The sequence below is a fragment of the Periophthalmus magnuspinnatus genome, chromosome 8 (assembly GCF_009829125.3).
Source record: "Periophthalmus magnuspinnatus isolate fPerMag1 chromosome 8, fPerMag1.2.pri, whole genome shotgun sequence".
Taxonomy (NCBI): Eukaryota; Metazoa; Chordata; class Actinopteri; order Gobiiformes; family Gobiidae; genus Periophthalmus; species Periophthalmus magnuspinnatus.
Window position 1 is genome coordinate 25,672,203 of NC_047133.1, and position 20,376 is coordinate 25,692,578.

Below are 20,376 nucleotides of genomic sequence, written 5' to 3' on the forward strand. Positions count from 1 at the left end.
TGTTCACATTGTCTTACAAAACTCAAAAGCTCAACATTCAACGTACAAGTCAATTTAATCAACGCCATCATTATACCCACAATTCCACAAGAATGAAAGTATAATATAACATTTCCAGTACTAAGACAACAAAGTACACGTGACTGTACTAAAAAGGAAACAAGTAAACAAAAAAGTTGTCGTTAAAAAAATATATTCCCTGCCCTCAATCAAGACGTAAAAATAAAACAGTAAATAAAGGATCATGAGCACACTTAGGTCCAAATCTGTTTCCATAGCAGCACTTCCCCAGCAACTGGCAAAGGCAGCATCTTTAGATTCTTCCACATATTTTTCCTGTTAAAAATAGATGCATACTAGATTCATACAGTATTTGATAACTAAATTCACAAATGATAATAACCATAGCTTTAAAAAATGTCTTCTGTTTTCAAGTTCTTAATACATTGATTTTTATTCATTTTTTGCGCTCAGTCCCTTTAACTGTATATGCATATGAGCTGGACTGTCTTCCATCAAGTTTAAATGCTTGTTAAGTTGAAACAAGAGCACCATGGAGAGAGATGGTAGAAGTTGGTGGTGGTAGGGGGTTTGAAATACCGTGATGTGCCCTCTGACGAACATTATGCTCCACCTATGCAGCAGGTAACAGGGGACAGCAGACAAGATCCTCCTCCAAAGACCTCCCTCCTTCTCTCCTTGTTCACTGGTCAAGTAGATGCCTAAAAGTAGCTCAGTGCTTGTTTTTTTTGTTTTTTTTGTTTTGTTTTGTTTTTTTTAATAAGGTTGCATGATTACACATGGTTTATATTTGCTGTCCTCCTAGTGCTGGAGAAGCAAACTGGTAGTCAAGAGAGATTCAGGTAGGTTTGTGTGTTTTCAATCCTGTCCCCTAGTCCCTTCAGACGCAGTGGTTGTTTCATTGTGATCAGTCTCCAAAGACACTATTCGTATTCAAGGAACTGTTTATGGTAGAATAAGAGATACCTGAAAACAAAAAGACAGTGACTTAGAATTAGTCCCAATACATTTTTTAAACTCAAGATACTTGATACAGATTTCAATACTATAACTACAATAAAAATGTCACATTTTATCCTGTTAATGTGATTTTTTTTTTTTTACTTGCGGAAATGAAAATGTTTTGAGTTTTGATACTTTTTTAGTACTGATTAGTATCTACTAAAGTAAGTCTACAGAGCGTTGCATTACTGGCCAATGTATCAAACGTCCAAAGAGATGCATTGGCAAAAGCTGCTGGATCACTACTGGTAAATGCCTTTTTCACACTATAGTGTCAGAATACTGTTAATGAACACTTTGTTTAGTATGTAGCTTCTTAAATCCATCATTGGCTTTACATTTGGTCAACTGAAAACTGAGCTGTGACACGATTTGATGTCACATGGAGTGGATCTTGTGGGGGTAGAATGAAGTGCCCTTATAACACGTGTCTCTAGTTTAATCTTACCCTTCACTGTCAAGTACGTCCTTGATGCTGGCCTTAGTTATTATGGCATCGTCGCATTTAAACCACTGGTCTTTGTGCTGACGAATGAAGCTAGTATAGTGTCCACTTTCTAATGTGCCTTGGTGATTTACCACTGCAAACAACGAATACCTGGAAGAGGAGCACATCACATCAGTCATAATCAATATCACCCATTCAGACACCAGGGAGACATGCTCGGATCCTCCATGTGTCATGGTGCGAAGAAATTAAATGTCCCACAAAATGTAATCTATTTCAATTGTCACAGTTGAAGAAACAAAGCAGCTTTTAATAGACTTCAATTAAATTTCACTTTTGGAAGTCACAGCCAGATGGTTAGGCTCATTGAAAAGTGTCATCATACAACACAGTTAGAGTCTACACTACAGCCACTGCATCATGAATACTGTAGAATACCATGTACTTACTTATTGTCGTTATTTAATACGTCGACTGTCTGTTGATACTGCCCATTCATTCTGCTTTCTTTACTGTGTAGAGGTGACAAAGTGACAGAAAAAGAGGTAGGCAAAATTAGGAATTGTTGAGACATTAAATTATTTCAGTTATTTACCTTACAAGTGAAACACAATAATTACTACTAATATATTATGCACAATGATTACAGTTAAATTAAACTTCAAATGTTCATAATTGTGTGTAAGGAAATGTAATCTTAATAATGAAACATTCCAAGGAAAATAATAAAATCAATGAGGAAAAGGTTTTGGAGCCTCCACCTAAAAACTTACATAGTGCCCCTTGAAAAATGAATTACTCTTGACACATATTTGTAATACAGTGGAAATGTAACAGGGTTTCTTGTGTCCACTAGATGGCAGCATATTGCAAAGTCTAAAGGCAAGAAGCCATCTCTGCTGTACCACTTGCATCCCCACATCCCTTTGAGCTGAATGAAGCCTAGAGTCAGGGTGGGGCAGGACTGCTGCAAGCTCCACCAGCAATAACATATTTCCAGAATCCGACTCAATTACTGTAAAAACACGTATGTGCCATTTCTTACTATTATATATTACACTGTCCTTCTTTTAGTAGTGTGCAACTATTCCATGGACAGTTATACTGCTAATGTAACACTAATATAATTGGCCGCTTACCTGGATGCCATAAAAGGTGTCATGTCTAACTCTAAAGGAAAGGAAACATATGTGGTAATCTTCCTCCGCAGTTTTGCAGAGTGCTCAAACCGCTGGAGATGGTCAAAATGAAGAGGAAGGGGTGAAGGAGAAAAAAATGGAAAAAACAAGAAGGGGGAGGGGGGAGGAGAGACAGAGCACATTCAGACATATCAGTTTGCATCATTACAATAACGTCAACATTTCTACAGAAAAGAAAGTGGTCTCTAGCTCTCCATCACACATGAACTTCCTTCTATCGTCACTCTGATAATGCCGTTTGATAAATGATATGCTATAGAATTGTAGGACAAATAACACACACATGAATAGATATATAAATTCACAGATATTTGTTGAACTGTCTTTAAATCAACAAATCTGTTTTCTGTAAAATGTTTGCGGTGTTTTGGTGTTGGTTTAAAATGCACCCGACTTGGGCGACTGTCACAGTTAATGTAACAAGTGATAGCTGTCAGCATATTGCTCCCAGGCTGACTCACTTTGAGATGGAAACATGCTACGATGGGGAGCTTCTTCATTGTCAGCTGTTTAGTCGACTCCTGGTAACTATGGCAACCGCCACACTTAATTTTGGCACTGCTTCCTAGATGCTCCGGCCGTGTAAACCTGCAGAGACAAGGACAAGAAACAAATGTTCAGTGATAAAATGATAAAAAGGTGCATTAAATAAGGATTTCACTCCATAATTGAACTTCTAAATGTCACAGATTGTACATGGCGTCTTGATACAAATAAGAAAATAAAAAGGTATTTATCTTTATTTATATAGGGATGGAAAGAAAAGGTTTCTGTCGCATTCAGACTCAAATGTATGGAAAACTGTTAATGGGAGCGAGAACTAATAAATATTTTAAACAAAAAAATACCCTACTAGTAGAATGACAATAAGTAGGTTGCATATGAAACAGGCCTGGTTGCATCCGCATCTAAGCCCAAACCCCTGGTATTACCAACCCCGGTCACCATGGCAACAGCTCTAACCACTTTCTGTACCTTTAAGAGACTTGCTGCAGCAACTAGGCGTGTGAGCAAAGCTGCAGCAGAAAAAAAAAATCGGAGGCAAAGAAGGCGAGAAATGAGACACAGGGAGGAGATGAGATACATGGGGGGTGAACACTGAGAGAAAGAAGAGGGGAGGAGGTAAAAAAGAAAAAGAAGGGGAAGACAATTTGCCATAATGAATAGGCAGTGAAGGATATGGGAGATCGCACCTGCTCTAACAACCTGCTGATGCTCAGAGATGAGGGATTCAACAGAGGTTTGGAGTGGGCCTGATTTAGGTGCAGGAATTGATGATAATTGATAAGGATTGGACAGTTATATATAGAAGGGGTGAAGGAGGAAATCAACTTGGACAGACATAAAGACCCCACTCATCAACAAATGCAACACTATTCAGGGTGAGAGATAGGGCTGCAGGTTAATGATGAATGAAAAATTAGTATTTGATAACTGTTGGACAATAAAATAAAAAAAATACTTGAGATTTTATTTTGTTATTGTATTCAGTTCAATATTAACTGAAATTCAAATAATCTTATCGAATGAAGCATGCATCCGTCTGTTGGAGGATCATAACATATCCGTGGGTTTTAGAGTGATGCAAAATAAGGGCCGTTGCTATAGGAAAAAATATAACATCTTTTGATTTGTCAAATGTCCTCAAAATGGCACCTACAACAACAAGCTGAAACCCTTGAAGACTATTACTAATCATATTTCTGAGACATGTACTTGTTGTTCTATGTCTCTATATTGTGCAACCACTGACGATTCACTGCAGAGTTGATCAATGCTGAGAGAAAGAGTGGTGCACCTCCGAAGGCAGTCTGTTAATGTGGTGGCTCCTGACAGGTGGCTCTCCCCGTTCATGGTGCTGCCATCTCCTCCAGGACTGAGGGGCCAGAAAGGCGTGGACGAACCTGGCAGGTCCAGACTGATGTCCCAGAACGGATCTATCGTTGTGGAAACCCCACTGCAGGGAGAAGAAAATTGAGCATGGTCAAGAATAACGAGGTTGTGTGCATTCTGAGGCGTATAGATTTCATGAATAAGTCATGGGGAGGGGTGGCATCGATGGCAACACATCGAGAGACTAAAAACCCTGAGCACAGCCTGTGTGGATTCTAGTCATGTTTCCAACAAATCCTTCTAGAGATCCAGAGTGTGCATGTGCATACGATTCACAATGTTCTGCCCACATCATTTGCAATTCAGTGAGTTACATCAGAAATAAATTGGCTTTGTACAAAGAATAGTTAGGTTGTGTTCAGGCACTATAATTTGATTATGTCAGAATTTCAGATGCAGGGCAGGTGCATAAATATATACTGCAGCTTTATGTGACATTCATTGTTTTAAAAAAAAAAACAACAAAAAAAACACATCCAAACTTATTATTCACAAATGTTGAACTTCATCATTATTTGTCATGTACTGGCTCTACAAACTGTCCATATTATTAATACTAGGGCTTAAAGTCCTTTCAACTGACAACAGCCCTGCTTTCTGAAGCTACTGTAAAAGAATAACAGGGAAAGGTTGGTCACTGTGAGACTTTTTGTACGGACCCAGGAATTACAAAAATATTTCCCATAAACATTGTCAACAAATCTGCATTTACTCAGTGAAACAGCAAATTCTACCATAGACTTCTGACCTGTCCTCGAGCTCAATTTAAAAGTAAAGTGACAAAAAAATGTTATGATGTTACATAAATGCAACCTATTAGGCATGATGGACTGTAGCTGTAATGACAAAATAATACAAATATGAATAGACAAAAATAAGCTGTTGCATATCATTACTGTTAATTAGAAGACTAGTTAGGCTTGACCAACCAGAAGATGGTTCTTGACAAGAACTCAACTGATCTCATGGAAAATTAGACATTACTTTGTGGTAGATGCAGGTGAAATGAGATTGGTGGGAGCTGCCTGTGAGAATGAACCCAGTGAATTTGGTGGCACTAATGACAAAGGACAGCTCTGGAGGAGGAGGCTCACTTTATGCTGCGTCTGTCCTGCCCCCTTACAGTGAGTCTACAGAGACCTTACCTTTAAATAAAACCACAAGCTTGGACAAGCTGATTGGTACACCTATCCTTTGAGGATTCTGCTGTTTACAAAAATGACATTACAAGAACTGAATACGGAAACTTATATATATATATATATATATATATATATATATATATATGTATATGTATGTATGTATATATATTTTAACATATATATTTGTGACTATATGTACCCAAAGGTAGGGAACATATTGAAATATTGTAACTGCTGTTTTGAAAATACTGTATTTGTCACTATGTTTGATAAGTTATAAAGATGATTAAAGGTCCTATAAAACACATAACTGACTCTTGTGAGCTAATCCATGTTATAATGTTGTTACCTCCTCAAAAACATACCTGGAGTTGTTTTTTATTTCATTCGCACTCGCACATGTTTAAGTAACCCTTTATTATTAGTCTGTCTACATCTACAAAGCTCAAAATGCTCTGTTCCACCTTGTGATGTCATTCCACTTTTCAACAGATATCTTTTACTTTTAGTTCAGTAGAGATGGGCAATTCCAGGGTTGAAATCATCCAACTGCTTCTAGTGAAGGTGTGTGGAGTTTAAAAACACAGTGGAGCACTTCCTGTATTACCACATGACATCACAAGGTGGAACAGTGTTTTTTGTTTGATAGAAGAACTCAGCCTAAATATGCAGGGTTTGTGTGTTAAACATGTGTGAACGAAATAAAACACAACTCCAGGTCTGTTTGTGATGAGGAAACAATATTAGAACATAGATTTTTTTTTTTTTAAATAGCGTAATATGGGTTAGCTAGAGACAATTCATACTATTTTTAATAACACCAGTATGTTAAAAATACAATACTTTAATCTTAATTTTAAAGTCCATTCACTTAACCAAGACATTTAAAAGGCACGTTTCCAGCGTCAATATGATCTAAATGTAATGAATAGACTTTATCCAGTAGTTAAGTAGTAGTATAGTAGTAAAGATCATTTCTGTCACTGTCGCCCACCCCAGTTATAATATGCTAATCAATGTGTTAAGAAAATCGCCATATTCTTAAAAATTTACATGTGACATTAACAATATATTGCTTTTTCCAAAAACAATTGTCAGGATGGCATTTTTAAAGGTTATACAGGGTCACCCTACATCTTTCCTGATGCCTTTGCCATGGTGTCTTCTATATGACTTGCATATAGAAGACACCATGTGTGAGAATGCATAAAATAAAGTAAAGATTAAAATGTCTTTATTATACTGTCTTACTGGCAAACTTGGCAGGTAACATCTGATTGCAGGCCACCGGTGAAGATTTGGTCTATGATGCAGTTACAGTGATTTGGATTGTTGGCCTTCTTCCCGTTGTCATCTCCTGCAAAAGACAGAGGGTATAAATACACAGGGGGATCAAAGCGACAGCCCCTTTAGCACCTCTGAAGGACTGTCTGCCCCTCTTTCTCACTTACAGCGTGGCCCTGCGGTGGAGCATAACTGGCACTTTACAACTGCCCGGAGTGCCCACAGCCAATCAGAGTTAGGCTTACTGCGGGGTGTGGGGTGAGTCAGCCTGTCATTGCACTGCAGCAGGCCCTATTGAAATTCCTCACACTGCTCGCTCGCAATCCCCCGGTACTCACATTGTCAGTCTCCTTCAGTAGCATAGGCAGTGCAATCTGTGGGTACATCTCTTAGCTCTGATCGAGACTCTTTAAACCATGTATTAAAATAAGAAGGGTACATGGTGTTTTCCATGCATCTATATTTCAGTCTAAGGTTAGCTGGGGACAATTCATACTATTTTTAATAACACCAGTACGTTAACGAAATGAGAATGACTACTAAAGTCAAATGTTTCCATAAGCAAAAATACTGTTTTGCAGGGTTGCACAAATGCACGAACAGACAATGTCATGTCAAGCATGGCGATTAGACTTTTGACAAACGTATTCAAATCAAGATTCATTTCACACTTGCAAATTCTAAAACACAAAAAAGGAATTTTTAAGATAACAATTAATTGTGCAGCCCTTCTGGATTTTTTTATGCTTTACAACTTTTTTATTTAATTCCATTTTTCCTGATAATGATTTGTATGATTAGTGCTTACTGATGGTGTCTCCTTTGCAGTGCCTGTGCAGTACGTCCAGCGCCGCGATGAGGAACTCATGGGCATCTTGCTGTTCATAGCCCGCAAGGTGCCGCGCGTGTGTCCACACCAGGTGCAGCAGCCGAAAGGGAATGTGGGGTGAGCGGTGTCCCGAGTAAAACTGTACACAGGGAAGACAAATGAGATACAGGGTTAACCTATTTTTCCAGGTGACGCATGTTGAGTTATGTTTTATCAGCGATGTCATCCATTATTCACTATGAGATTGTTACAGCACTGGAGCCATCAGTCTCAATGAGTGTCTGGCTCTTAACTGCCTTCCGCCACAGTCAATGGAGGAATGACACATCACCAAAAGTACCAGCTGAAGGAGGCCCACGAGGTTAAAGGGAGCAAAGACGAAGTGGTCCGGGTGATGGGAAATAAGAGTATAGCAGTAGGAACATCCCTCTATGATGCATTGCAGTGTCTCAGCGTTGCCATGGGGATGTAGGTGAGTGACAATCTATTTCAGGGCCAGGTAATGCAGGTATCAAAGTAGCCACAAGAAACTAGGGATGGAGAGATGGTACAAACTGTACTCACTGAGCACTGAGCAAGAGACAAGGACACATGCACGATATATAAAATACATACGTTGACATTTTTAAAACAATGCTTTTATGACCCCTGAGATTTAAGAACACTGACTTTATATAGGGGCTTGTCAAAATGGATCAAAGAATGACTGAAAAGTAAGAGGAGAGATCACTAAAGAACCAGCTGTAATGGGAATTGTGGAAAAGGGGATTGTGGGAAAGGATTGTGTTCTTTATGTTGAGTCTACTCATTATTGTCATCATTTGCCATCTGTGAGAGGAGAAGGAGCCAAGCAGGGCCAAGCAGTGTGACAGAAATTGGAAGGATACGATCTAGCTCCAATATGTTTATTTAGAAATCTGTATTAAATGCAGCATGGGTATCCATCACTGGTCAGACTGAATATTCACCACTGTGGTCTGTAGATTTGCCATCCATCTCAATTTTGTTCTTTTCACAACAAAAGGCCAGAGCAGTGACTCAGCCCTCTGTTGTACCCAAGGACATTCTCTAATCCACTGTATTGTTGGGAAATCTCACTTCACTGTTTCACTTTAACAAGCTTTGAATCTCTCTGTGGAATTGCACAAATAAAGGTGACAGGTTTTTTTTCTTCCATCATTGCATCATACCTCCTGAAAAAGCTGCGACATCTCACACACCAGACAGGAGTTTGATTGCATCTCGCACTTGTGTCTGTCGGAGAGGAAGAAATCTCGCAGCAGTGGTGTATGCGTTAAGGCTTGAACAATACAGTTCATGAAACACGTGTTCCCGAGGTTTATTAACCCTCGTAAACCTGAAAGACACAAACAATGACAGCATTTTATTTAGGATGAGATTAGTCCTGGGGCATAATGAAACAGTGAATTGGAGCACATTATCAATATGTTAAAATGTGTATTGAGATGTGGTACTTTGTTTGTATATTGTAAAAATCACATTATGACATTTGTTCTGATTATGAACAGAAGGATGGTCAGTAATGAGTCTGCCTACATACAGTATGTAGTGTGTTTGGCACAGAGGCTGTGTGTAGCCTCGAGCAGACAACCAAACTGTGAATGGATTCATTAAAAGAGAGAGAGAGTCTAGACTCCTGACCAAAAGACCAGGAAACAGGTGAGACACAGCATGATCCTGGTGTAAGCCCAAAAAGCACAAAGGCTGCTTCAGGAACAAAGTGCTTGGCATCAGCTTAAAGATTTGCATGTACACACATTTGCCAAACAAGATAACCAATTAATTTCCTGATTCATAAGGAAAATGAGTAACACAAAATGTAGAGGGCAGAAAGGGACCAAATTGAACCAAACAGCCAATTGATTAAAGCACAAATGAGCACAAGCCTTCTGCCTCGATTAGAGAAAGAACACCATGTCCTCCATCTCCCGCCACTGGAGCACTGGCCAATACAGCTCCACTTTGATTGCACATTTAATTGCATGTCAAACCCCAGGACATTATATAGTGGTGTACAGTAGTCTATTACCTACCTATTGTACAGTTTGTAGTGATTTTCCTTCGCTTTGGATTGTGTCGTAATAATTCTAGCTCCCTCTTGGTCGGCTCCCACGTGGTGTATTTTTCTCCAATGCCTAAAAAGAGACAAAACGTGACAACAGTAAAATATAGAAAGTATATGTTGAAAAAATCTGCAGTACACCTCTGAGACAGGCTTTTACAGCTTTTCTACCTTGTAATTTCCACGCTTTTCTCTGCTCCTCTTTGGCAATCTGCTCCATGTCTTTGTCGTATATGTAGTCTTGACAGACAAAACAATATATTCCACCGTATAATAGGTCTATTGCTGGAAAAAAGAGAACAAATATTTTTAAACATTTGCCAGGACATATTTTGACATGAGCAGTGAGGATGTATTTATGTCATTCACCTGTGCTTTTAAACCAACCCTTTTCATTCTCAAACTCAGTGCAGCTACAGTACCGTACCTCTATCCTGTTGCCATGACAACCTATTTTTAGCGATTGGACGTTGTTTTTTTTCTGTTTTTGGCTCTGGCCAGTACCCACGCATAAAAGTGTAGCCAATATATCATTATTTGGCATGAAAATTAGATTTTATGGAAGAGCATACGTTACACTAATCAGGCATAAAATTATGACTAACAGCTAGATATTAAACTCTGCTCCCTTCCCTTCTTTGAGGACAAAATGTTCACATATTGCTCCTAAATATAACCTCTATAACTGGCACCACAAAGAAGATGTTTGCATTACTCATGTATTCATTTGTTATCATCATAAGAAATCCTAAAATCGACCATTGCCTAAAAATGTCTTTTGCAAGAAAAAGCAAAAAGCATGTACCATTTTATTATTTTGCTAGGGACAAATGAGAAGAAAAGATAAAATGAATTCAAAAGAGTCTAGCTATAAAAGGTTGTCACTAGTACCAGCTAAAATAAATATGAAAGGATGTCACTAAAGAGAGTAATTCTGTCTGGCAGAAAACTCTTAATTAACTTGGACTTTGCTCTTGGGTCATGTAAAAAAATGACACTCATTCAAAGCTGCCTTTTCATAATTTCTTTTGTTTTGTGCCATTAGAGTGTCTTGTCAGGTTAATAAGAGATCTTGTTAATTAGCAACACTGACTTAGCATAATTAAGATGTAAGGTTAAATCTCAAAGGGCTGGAAGCTACAGATGTATTCAGCTTTGCAGGTGTACAGGGAGTAGACTGGCTTAAATTCTTGATGGCATTTGACTGGATAAGGTCTAATGTGCTGCAGTTGGAGTGGAGTTCAGCTCAGAGGAGGAAGTTGTCTATAGTGATGCTGTAATCCTTCACTGATAATAGCTGATGCTGCAGAGGGGAGGGAGGGGGGAGGTGACGTTATGAGGTGGAGAAATGGCTGGATTGTGGAAAGGGCTTGGCGATTTAGGAAAAAAAAAAAAAAGGACAATATTTTCCTAGCATTGACCATGAATTTTGCTCTTGATTTTTTCTTATTAAAAAATGAATAAATATAGCTATAATGTTTTTGTTTTTTTTCACAAACAGAAAAAAGACAAAACTTTAATTAGTGTCATTTAATACAAACCAATATCAACAAAAATGTATACTAAAGTCTGAATTCTGCTCAAAACAACATGCTAAGTGGAGTGTGCATTTTCTGTGGACTTTTGACCAATTAAAGTTAACATTACATTGTGAAATTGCTTGTGCTGCTATGATCTATTAGAAAATCCATCAACCATGGCTGTAATACCACTGACATGTTAAGTGATTAAAAGCAATTTGTTTGATCGTTTCAATCAATGCACCTAATTACTTCATTTTAATTACTTCATTTTTGCGTTATTTGCTTCCTTTGAGAGTTGACTGATCAATTGAGTGTGATTGGTTGATGCTTCCTGCAATGAAGTACTGATCATAGAGCGAAGATTGTGAGGTGCAAAAGAAAATTCAACATGTCTAATGCAGGGCTGTGGTCGACTACAGAAATTCTTGGTCGACTAAAGACATGTCCTGCTGATCGATTAATCAAAAAAGGGGGCTTGGCAAACCATGTATGCAGAAAAAAGTACAAGGAAACAATGTAAGTATATGAAAACAGATTAAAACTTGCAAACCCTGACTTTAATCTGCCTTTTAAAAAAAATAAATTGGTGAAGTGACTTAAGGACTAAAGGCTCTACCGTAATGTAATGCAACTTACCAAGATTGTGTCTTTTGTTCTTTGCGTGTTCGTGAATGTGTTTCTTCGTAAAGCAGCCAAAAAACACACAGTAGAGGCAGGAGTGGAGTCTGTTCAGGTGGGCACCACACATATGACAGATACACGATTTAGCCTGGAGGAGACAATAGGGAGAGGAAGGCAGGGGGGAGAAAAGAATTGGACAATGAGTATGATAAGAAAACAGCAGGCTATACAAGCTAACTGCATGTCAACTCAACTTGAGTGCATCTCCACTTTGACTCTGTCGCGCAAGCACTTGAGAACTGCATACTGATATAAATTCAATTCAAGATGTCTGGCCCGCTTGACAAACTGAATTCCAACAGCGCATATCCGCACCAAGACCCCCACTCGATCACATATTCAGAATTGGTGGGATTTAACGCTTGGTCGGTACACAGAGGGAGTCAGGTGGGATCTAGATCAGACACAAACCATTGCATGTAAAGCCTAGGAACATGTAAAGCCGTATTAAACTGGTGCAATAGAATGTCAAGACCAACTACTGCTAGACTACTGTGTGGCTAAGTACTTGCGAAAATGCTTAAAATTGAATATTAAAAAGGTGCATCAAGTATGTTTTCTGGTGGAGAGTGCACCACTATCATGTTTTTTCAAGACATGAATTAAATTGCAGGCACTGCACCATTTAAACCATTTTCAATCTTTGCTAAATTCAGGGCCCCAAAGAATTAAAATAGCAAAAGGGGGCAAAAACAAAAAAAAAATCTAAATGGATAGAAAGGGGCGGTACAAGTTCATGCTTACCTTCCCGTAAATGTAATAATACAATGAGACGTGTATCTCGCTTAAGCTATCCAACATGAACTTAATGACCTTATTACGTATTCTCTGCACATTCATCTATTGATCGCTGATACAATGGCACCACCTGACACCGTCTGAACAGGATTAAAGTTTATTGTTTAAGAGAAACACAAGAGGCTCAGTCAGTTACTTCATACCACCTCCATTCTAGTGTGGTCTAGTACAATAGGCAAGGACTACACTGTGAGGAACTTACTCTATTTGAACATTTCTAGTACAGTCTATACAACAATACCACTTTTAAACCACAAAAAGCTCACTCTGAATTCGAACATTAAAATAAGCTTTTCCTGCGATGATATCACGTAACATTATGTTGATGAGTACCTTGTGTATTTTAAAGGCTCTGCAGTTCCACACCTCTCATATTTCCCCACACGTCTGGACTTTCATATTGACTTTTGAGCTGGGGAGAAATCCATTTCTGCAGGGTTCTGTTCATCTATTGCTCAGTGTCAAAATCCCAGGATTCATCTCTCATTCCAGGGCTTTTAATGCTCGATTAGATCACATATTGATCCAGGCCGACTCAAACGACTGGACAAGTGTTTCACAGGTAGTAATCAGCCTCTGTGTCAGGTAGAATGACCCAAGAAAGATTGTGATAAATATGACTTCAAATCAACTAAGATGCTGTCAAGATGGCTCTGATAGATTTTGAACAGCAGTGTGAGGGCTGCTTAAGTCTATCAACTGCTTAGAGATCATAATGGCAATACTCAGCTTGGCATAGAAGCATTAACATTTGAGAACAAGAATCCCATGCGTTTCACAACACATTTGTAGAGGTCTAAACTGCGGGATTATCTGGTTTGGGTTTTCTTTTCAGTAAAAGATAAGACATTCTGACATTAACAAAATAACTGTAGCTGGGATTCAGTAACTACAACACTTCAAATTGTGAGCTGCTCTCAAACGGCTCCATCTCATTCTTGCCGTGTCATTTGTGTTGATGCATTGGTATATGAGGCAGTAATATGATGAGGTGTAAGTGAGGAGGGCGAGCAGTGATCCTGGACAATGGGCAGCCTTCACTGAGAATGTTCATACAACAGGAGCCATAAGAGCAGTGACTCACCATGCTGCTATTGCTCTGCAGCTTCAAAGTGCTTCTGCTGCTTTTAATTGGATGGCTTATATAACACATGTGATAAAATTAAGATCTTACAGGAATGTGTTCATGACTAAGCCTCCAACACACTGTGCTATTCGGTTAAAGGAAACGACAAGCCAAATCGAGTTTTATGAGCTTGTGGTTCTCCCTCATCCCTCCCTCAAGGTTCCATTTTGATTGATTCCTGCAGGTTTGAGTAATCTATAATTGTCTTGCATTAATGGCTTGACAGCTCAAGAAAATTTCTGTTTTCACCTACCCCCCTATACCACTTAAAAATAACTCATACTTCGAGTCATATGCGAATGATTCAAAAATACTGCATAGCCATTTCTCAAAAATTATGACATGTAATATGCTTCTTGCTACAGTGAAATACCATTATGAGGGGGTGGGGTCTCTCAGGTCTGCAGGTTTAATTTCTTTTATCAAGCCGTTCATAAAATATGCCCAGTGTTGCAGTTTACAATAAAGAAAATGTAAAATAATGATGTATGTTTATCACTACATCCTATATCCATCAAGATGAACCTATAAAGTCAAAACTGAGTGACTGACTGAATCACTTTTACACACATTTACGCACAAAAAAATATAAACTCAGTATGAAATGATACACCTACAATTGCTGTATTCTGCTACTTCTGCGTCCCTTCATCTCTTGCACCAATAACACTTTTTTTGTTTTATTTATATAGGTGGGCCTGTCTCAAAACAAATCATCAGCAATTTTTTTCCTTCCATTAGGGCCACAAGATTAAAAATGCACCATGTAACATTTCTGGTGAGAGGGCTACCACACCTCTTTGTCTCGAAGGAGATGTCAGTGTGTTGCCTGGAATGTTCATCAATGTAGCAATTAATTACATATATTTTTCTTGCTTAAAAACATCTTCAAAAAATGCATTCTTACAGTGAGCAGGTCTGGGTACAAGATTGGCCTGGTGGCATCACCTGCTTGTCTTCATGCTGAATAGACAAGTTTAATGCCATAGTGTGGCACATTCCAAACAAAGACAAAATCTCTATGGAGAAAAAGCAAGGTTCTACACCATAAGTTACATAGTAATGTAAATCACACTTGAATCAAGATTGCAATTTGAAAGGTTACAACTGGTAAAGGCTTCAAAGATTTTAGAATTAACAGTTAATTATTCAGTCAACTCTAAATGTTAATGGTCCAAATTAAAAATGTAAATCTCTTATAATTACAATGACAACTTCACTGATATTTGTTGAGAGACGCCTTTTAGTAGACAGCTTCAGAGGCATAGGCTGAAGAAACAGCTGAAGTGCTTATAAATAGTTGCAGACAGCCAAACATGTGTGGCACTAGGGCAGACCCTGCAGGCCAGAGTACGGTTTTGTTTTGGTCAGCACAGATGGTTAAAAGTGGAGCTGGAGTTTAACAAAAGACTGTCTGATCATTTGTCAGACCTTGCAGCTACCAGATGCCCACTGCCAACCCACAACAGCCCAGAGATGGACAATAGATTAGAAGAAAGACACCATCCTCCCCATTTACTCTCATACCATCATCTATGCAACATTACCCAGAGTAAAATGACTTGTCCCCTGAAATGCTGCCACTAGAATTTACAAAGACAAGTGAATAATTGAGTTTTCGTAGCAGTTAAGATGGATGGGCTTTTGGGTTTTTTGGGCTTGGTTGGCCCCCGGAGAGTGATTGACAGCTCATTAGCCAGATGGCAGAACTAAAGGAGGGCTGGAGAGCTTCCTATTGGTTTGCTCTAACTCTGACCATCAGCACTCTGAAGCAGTGAAGACACCGAGAGTGAAAGGGGAAGTACCGTGACATTGCTACTTCAAATGGAAAGAGAAAGCTGGAGGCAGTGATGGGTAAAGCTCACACAGGAATGGGATGTAAAAAGTGTATATGTACTCCGTGTAAGTACATCACAAATGCATTTCAGAGTTGGACATTGCATCATAATAATTGTATTTCAGAGTTATATCATTATTCAATTTCTTAAGTAAGACGTATGAGGGGAAAAAGGTTATAATCAAGTTCTCTTTGGGACAGATTGGAATAAATAGGATTAAAATGAAGTACATCAGACAGACAGCTCAAGCTGATTTTTTTGAAAACTTGGAGAGGCCATATTCAGAATGAGATGTTCTGGACTAGGGGTGGGTGATGATAAACTGGAGATCACGTTTTGTTCAATAGAGCGGTCTATAAATCATGACATTGAATCATTCATTTTCTGAACACTAATGTCATTACAATACTAAAATTTCACACTCCATACAAATAGGCTCAATACAAAATAAATACATTTCTAAAAGTAGTAATGAAATTTCCAATTTATGTGACTTTCTTTTCAGCATCGATACCTGAAGAGTATCTAGTTTCAGTATAGATTTGTGTCTAGGTTGCATTTTTGACAACCCTTCTGTAACTTAATAGCTTTTCCTTTTAACTTCTTAACAAAATGAGCACAGGGAACTTCTGTAATAAATGAAAAAGGACTGATTTAATGACCTCTGGCAATTGGCAGTCAAGACACTTAAGAGTCAGATCCCAATTTGCTTTAACATTGTCCTATCTCCCACCCCTTGTCGAGACATAAACTTAGGTAGGCATTTCCCAGAGATTAAAAGGGCAAAATGTTGCATGTGAAATGTGCCCACAAGGCGACCAGGCATAACACTAATCAGAGAGAAGGTTATGGACCTTCAGCCATTCGTTTAGTCTGACTCACAGAGCTGCAGCCGTGATGACTGACAGCCTGCAAGCCACATGAGACAAGACCAGGCAGTGACACAGACAAACCAATGAAACATGGAGGAAACAGCGCTGGAAAGGGGCCAAAACCCAAAGTCTGACATCATCAAACGCACTCCACATAATGAGAACAAAAAGGAAGGTTTGAAGCAAGGCAATGCATTTTTAAACAACTATGAAGAAAAACAGAACAAAAATATAAAAGCGCTCCTTCGTTTTGGAACAGCAGGTTCAAGAGATGCTGGAAGAGGAAGCTGAGCAAGGTACAAAAAGATATTATAAAAAAGCAAAAGGGAAGAGGATGAAGAGGCGTGGGAGTGCGTGCAGAAGAGGAGCTGACGATGAGGAGGAGGCAGGAGGAATGCGCTATAGTCGAAAGTATGCTGATGAGTCAGGGAGCAGGCCTGTGATGTGATGAAGAGCGATCTGACAGAAAGATCTGCTCTATGCCCGGGTACGTCTCCTGAGAAGTGAGGTCGCTGTTGTGTGGCACTTAATGTGTAAATCCTACCTCTGTGATTCTACCAGCAACAAGGAAAAATGTGCAGTATATTTCTTCTCTCATCATCAACAGGATTTGCAGGGCTCCGAAGGGAAAGCGGGGTTTTAGTGGCAAGGCCTCTTATCATATATCATTTATCAAAAGCAGAGGATGAAAAAGTTGACTTCAGTTGACTCTCTAATCATGCCCCTTAGCCCTTTAATCTAAATGACAGCAAATGCATCAAAGAAGCTAGAGCTGTAAAATACTGCCAAGCCCACCCACTCAGCTTTCATCTCAACCACTTTTGACTCTACGAAAATAATAGCATGGCTTCATTTCTTTTCTGTGCATAGAGTGTGGTGGAAGACAGGAAGCATCCTACATTGTACATATGAGTTATTTTGCCAGTGCACAATATAAAAGATGAGTGTAATATTTCTTCTTCTGAGTCAGCATGTAGAATCTTGTAGCCTACATCACAACAGCAAACCATAGCAATGTTTTACCTAATATAGACAACTTCCTTCTCATGAAAAGGTTATTGTCCAGTTCAACACAATTCAACATGATGTTTGAATACAATTAATAAGCAAGGGAACAGTAATTATGGCAATTACAGCAATGAAGCTCACACTAAACATGTACTGTAAAGTGGACAGCGCTTCTGAACTACAATTCCTCATTTCTCATTTGCTAAATATCATCAAAACAATGTGGCCACTATGTTGTCTGCTGCTGTATAAAATACAAATATACCATCCCATCCCAATCATCATGCTTAAAAGCTGGGGTGCCCAAAGTGGAACCCAAGTTACAGCAAGGGAGTACAGAGTATCCATTTTCATTAATTCAGAAAAGATGTCAGTAGATGAAAGGGAGCGCTGTAGTCCATCCTACTGAAAAGCACAATAATGCACTAACAATAATGAATAATGAAGATCCTTTTATCATAAAGAAATTTGCAGACCAAGTTTTTTTGTTTTTTGTTTTTTTTTTATAATGAAAAGATTAAAAGGTTTGGCTTTAGGCCCGCAAATACATATTCATTTTTTGCTGTCGGGGGAAACATTTTGGGCACCCCTACTTTAAAGCCAAAGTGTACCTCCTATTGACTCCAAGTGAGTATTACATTCCTGTTCAAGGCAGAATCCCAAGAAGCAGCATAACAGTAGAAATAGTGACGAACACTACATACTATTTGATGCTTATAAGATTAAGTGTATGTGTTCACTTACCACCACTGACAGGCCTGCATTTCCCTGAGGTACCTATTTACCAGAATAGAATGAAAAAAAAAATCAAAATCAGTATATTTACAAAGACTATGACCCATCTAGCTACTTACAAGATGTTTCAAAGAATCAGCAATATTACATTTATTATTGAATCTTGATTAGGAGGTAGAGTTAGGAAAACTAAAACACACAGATTACATCACTCTTCAGAGGTGTGTAGGCCGAGCAGGAGTGTGGGACTAACAAAAAAATCTTGGCTAAAGCAGCCACACAGGCGTCACAGCATCCTCCTAACCCGGGCTGAACTACTGCAGGAGGCTGGCAGCAGACAAGAGGTGCACCGGGCAAGTGGACACAGTCAAACACAATGGTTCTATTAGACTGAAACCTAGACACCAACTGAACAAACTCGTACACGTCTGACCAGGTTACTTTGTAAAACGCTCATCACGAGTTATCTCTGTAATTAAACGTCTCTGCACTGCTGTGCCGCAAGGAGATATGTCGTAGAACTTTATAAAGCAGTTTCTTGCAAGTGTATTTACAGGTCTATAAGTGGTACCACCGCTAGCCTAACAGAAGACACATCTGGACGTAAACACAAGTCTGCGTTTACATGCATCATGTGGGCCAGCCTTTATCCCTAGATCCGTGGCACTGAGTATAGTACTGTGCGTACTGTGCATGGTGTAAAGTCAGATCACTTTGCTCAGAAGCTACCGTTACAGTTGCTGTGTTTTTGAAAGGAGTTTTTTACCTTGCGTCTCCTGGTTTCTGCAGTACCACTCCAGACAAAGCACTGGTAAATGACTCGAAGATTTTGTTTCCAATTATCCACCTTATAACCGTTCACATGGGAGCACCCGGCCGGACTCATGACAGACGAAACATTCAGTTTGAGAATTTAGGTGACAATAAAGAGTCTCCTGGATGGTTTACTTTGCTAGCTACCAAGCTAGCTCGAACTATGTGTCCAGAGATGGTTTCCGTTTGGAAATGGGACAATCGTTGTAGTATCCAAATTGCTCCTCGGGCATCTGATAGCACGGTCTTTGATTAAGTAGTTAGAAGTATGTTCATTGAGTCATTTACACGATTTATCACGTCACTTGAAATGCTGTTCCCCTTGCTGCTTTGACAGTTGTCTTTTCCTTTAACGTTAGCTCTACTTCTACTCTCACGATTAGTTAGCTTTCTTTCTCTAGTTAGCCTGCTAGTATTCAACTACGGCTTCACAATGCCCGCCCATGGGCCCGCCCCGCGCGCGCCGTGATTTGCCAACACAAAGGCCTTACGTCACTACGTCGAGGTAAACGCACGTTGGGTTCGCTTGTTTTGTGTCCTGTGTCCGCCAGGCCGGGGGGTAAAAGAAAGTATTTTTGCCATTAATCAGTCAGACAGACTACTGTTAAATCACCGATTATGCTCTCATAAATGTCCTATTGTTTCTGATGTTACAATAATACGTTGCACTGTATTTTGTTTAGGTCCACTGCTCAATTCGTGAAGTGCCATTTTACTTTAAGTGTAGATAATATGCTATAAATATAAACTTTATAAAGGCCTAACCTGTAGTGAAAGAAGATCTGTCGTTATAGGCCTAAAACCTAGTCTAGTGATATCATGTGTGTTTGTGGTATAAGAAAAGAGGGCCACAGAATGGTGTTGTGTAAGTTTCATCAAGAATAGGGCGTAGATCTCCGCATGCTACGACACAGAAAATCAATCACAGTAGTCGTACATTTGTAAACATTCTTGATAAACTGAGGTGTGGTCTAAGGTAACAAAAGACACATGATACAAAGGATACAAATTAGGCTACTTCACACAAAGCCTTTTAATTAACATCATGAGGGTTAAAACACTATGTGTCTGTTGGTGGGTA

At 39.1% G+C, this 20,376-nt stretch overlaps 1 protein-coding gene across 2 annotated transcripts; it reads right to left on the reverse strand.

Annotated features, from left to right (window-relative positions):
* Nucleotides 1-36: 36 nt before the first annotated feature.
* On the reverse strand, nt 37-19,750 carry LOC117374497 (ubiquitin carboxyl-terminal hydrolase 22). 2 transcript variants are annotated; one of them, XM_033970634.2, is made up of 14 exons: nt 19,249-19,740; nt 18,492-18,524; nt 12,061-12,193; nt 10,073-10,186; nt 9,873-9,974; nt 9,009-9,175; nt 7,798-7,957; nt 6,957-7,062; nt 4,469-4,627; nt 3,132-3,258; nt 2,611-2,702; nt 1,921-1,983; nt 1,472-1,621; nt 37-987 (listed from the first exon to the last, which is right to left on the reverse strand). In XM_033970634.2, the coding sequence occupies exons 1-14, from the start codon at nt 19,366-19,368 to the stop codon at nt 945-947; spliced, it is 1,569 nt and encodes a 522-aa protein (XP_033826525.1). In that variant the 5' UTR covers nt 19,369-19,740; the 3' UTR covers nt 37-944. The 2 variants fall into 2 exon arrangements, with proteins under 2 accessions (XP_033826525.1, XP_033826527.1); XM_033970636.2 differs by lacking the exon at nt 18,492-18,524 and having other exon boundaries at nt 19,249-19,750.
* Between the last annotated feature and the right edge of the window lie 626 nt (nt 19,751-20,376).

Coding starts and splice junctions, on each gene's coding strand:
- LOC117374497 (XM_033970634.2), bottom strand. CDS start 19,368: ATGAGTCCGGCCGGGTGCTCCCATGTGAACGGTTATAAGGTGGATAAT. Junction 10,187..12,060: donor GAACAAAAGACACAATCTTG/GTAAGTTGCATT, acceptor TCTTTTTTCCAG/CAATAGACCTATTATACGGT. Junction 9,975..10,072: donor AAAAGCGTGGAAATTACAAG/GTAGAAAAGCTG, acceptor GTCTCTTTTTAG/GCATTGGAGAAAAATACACC.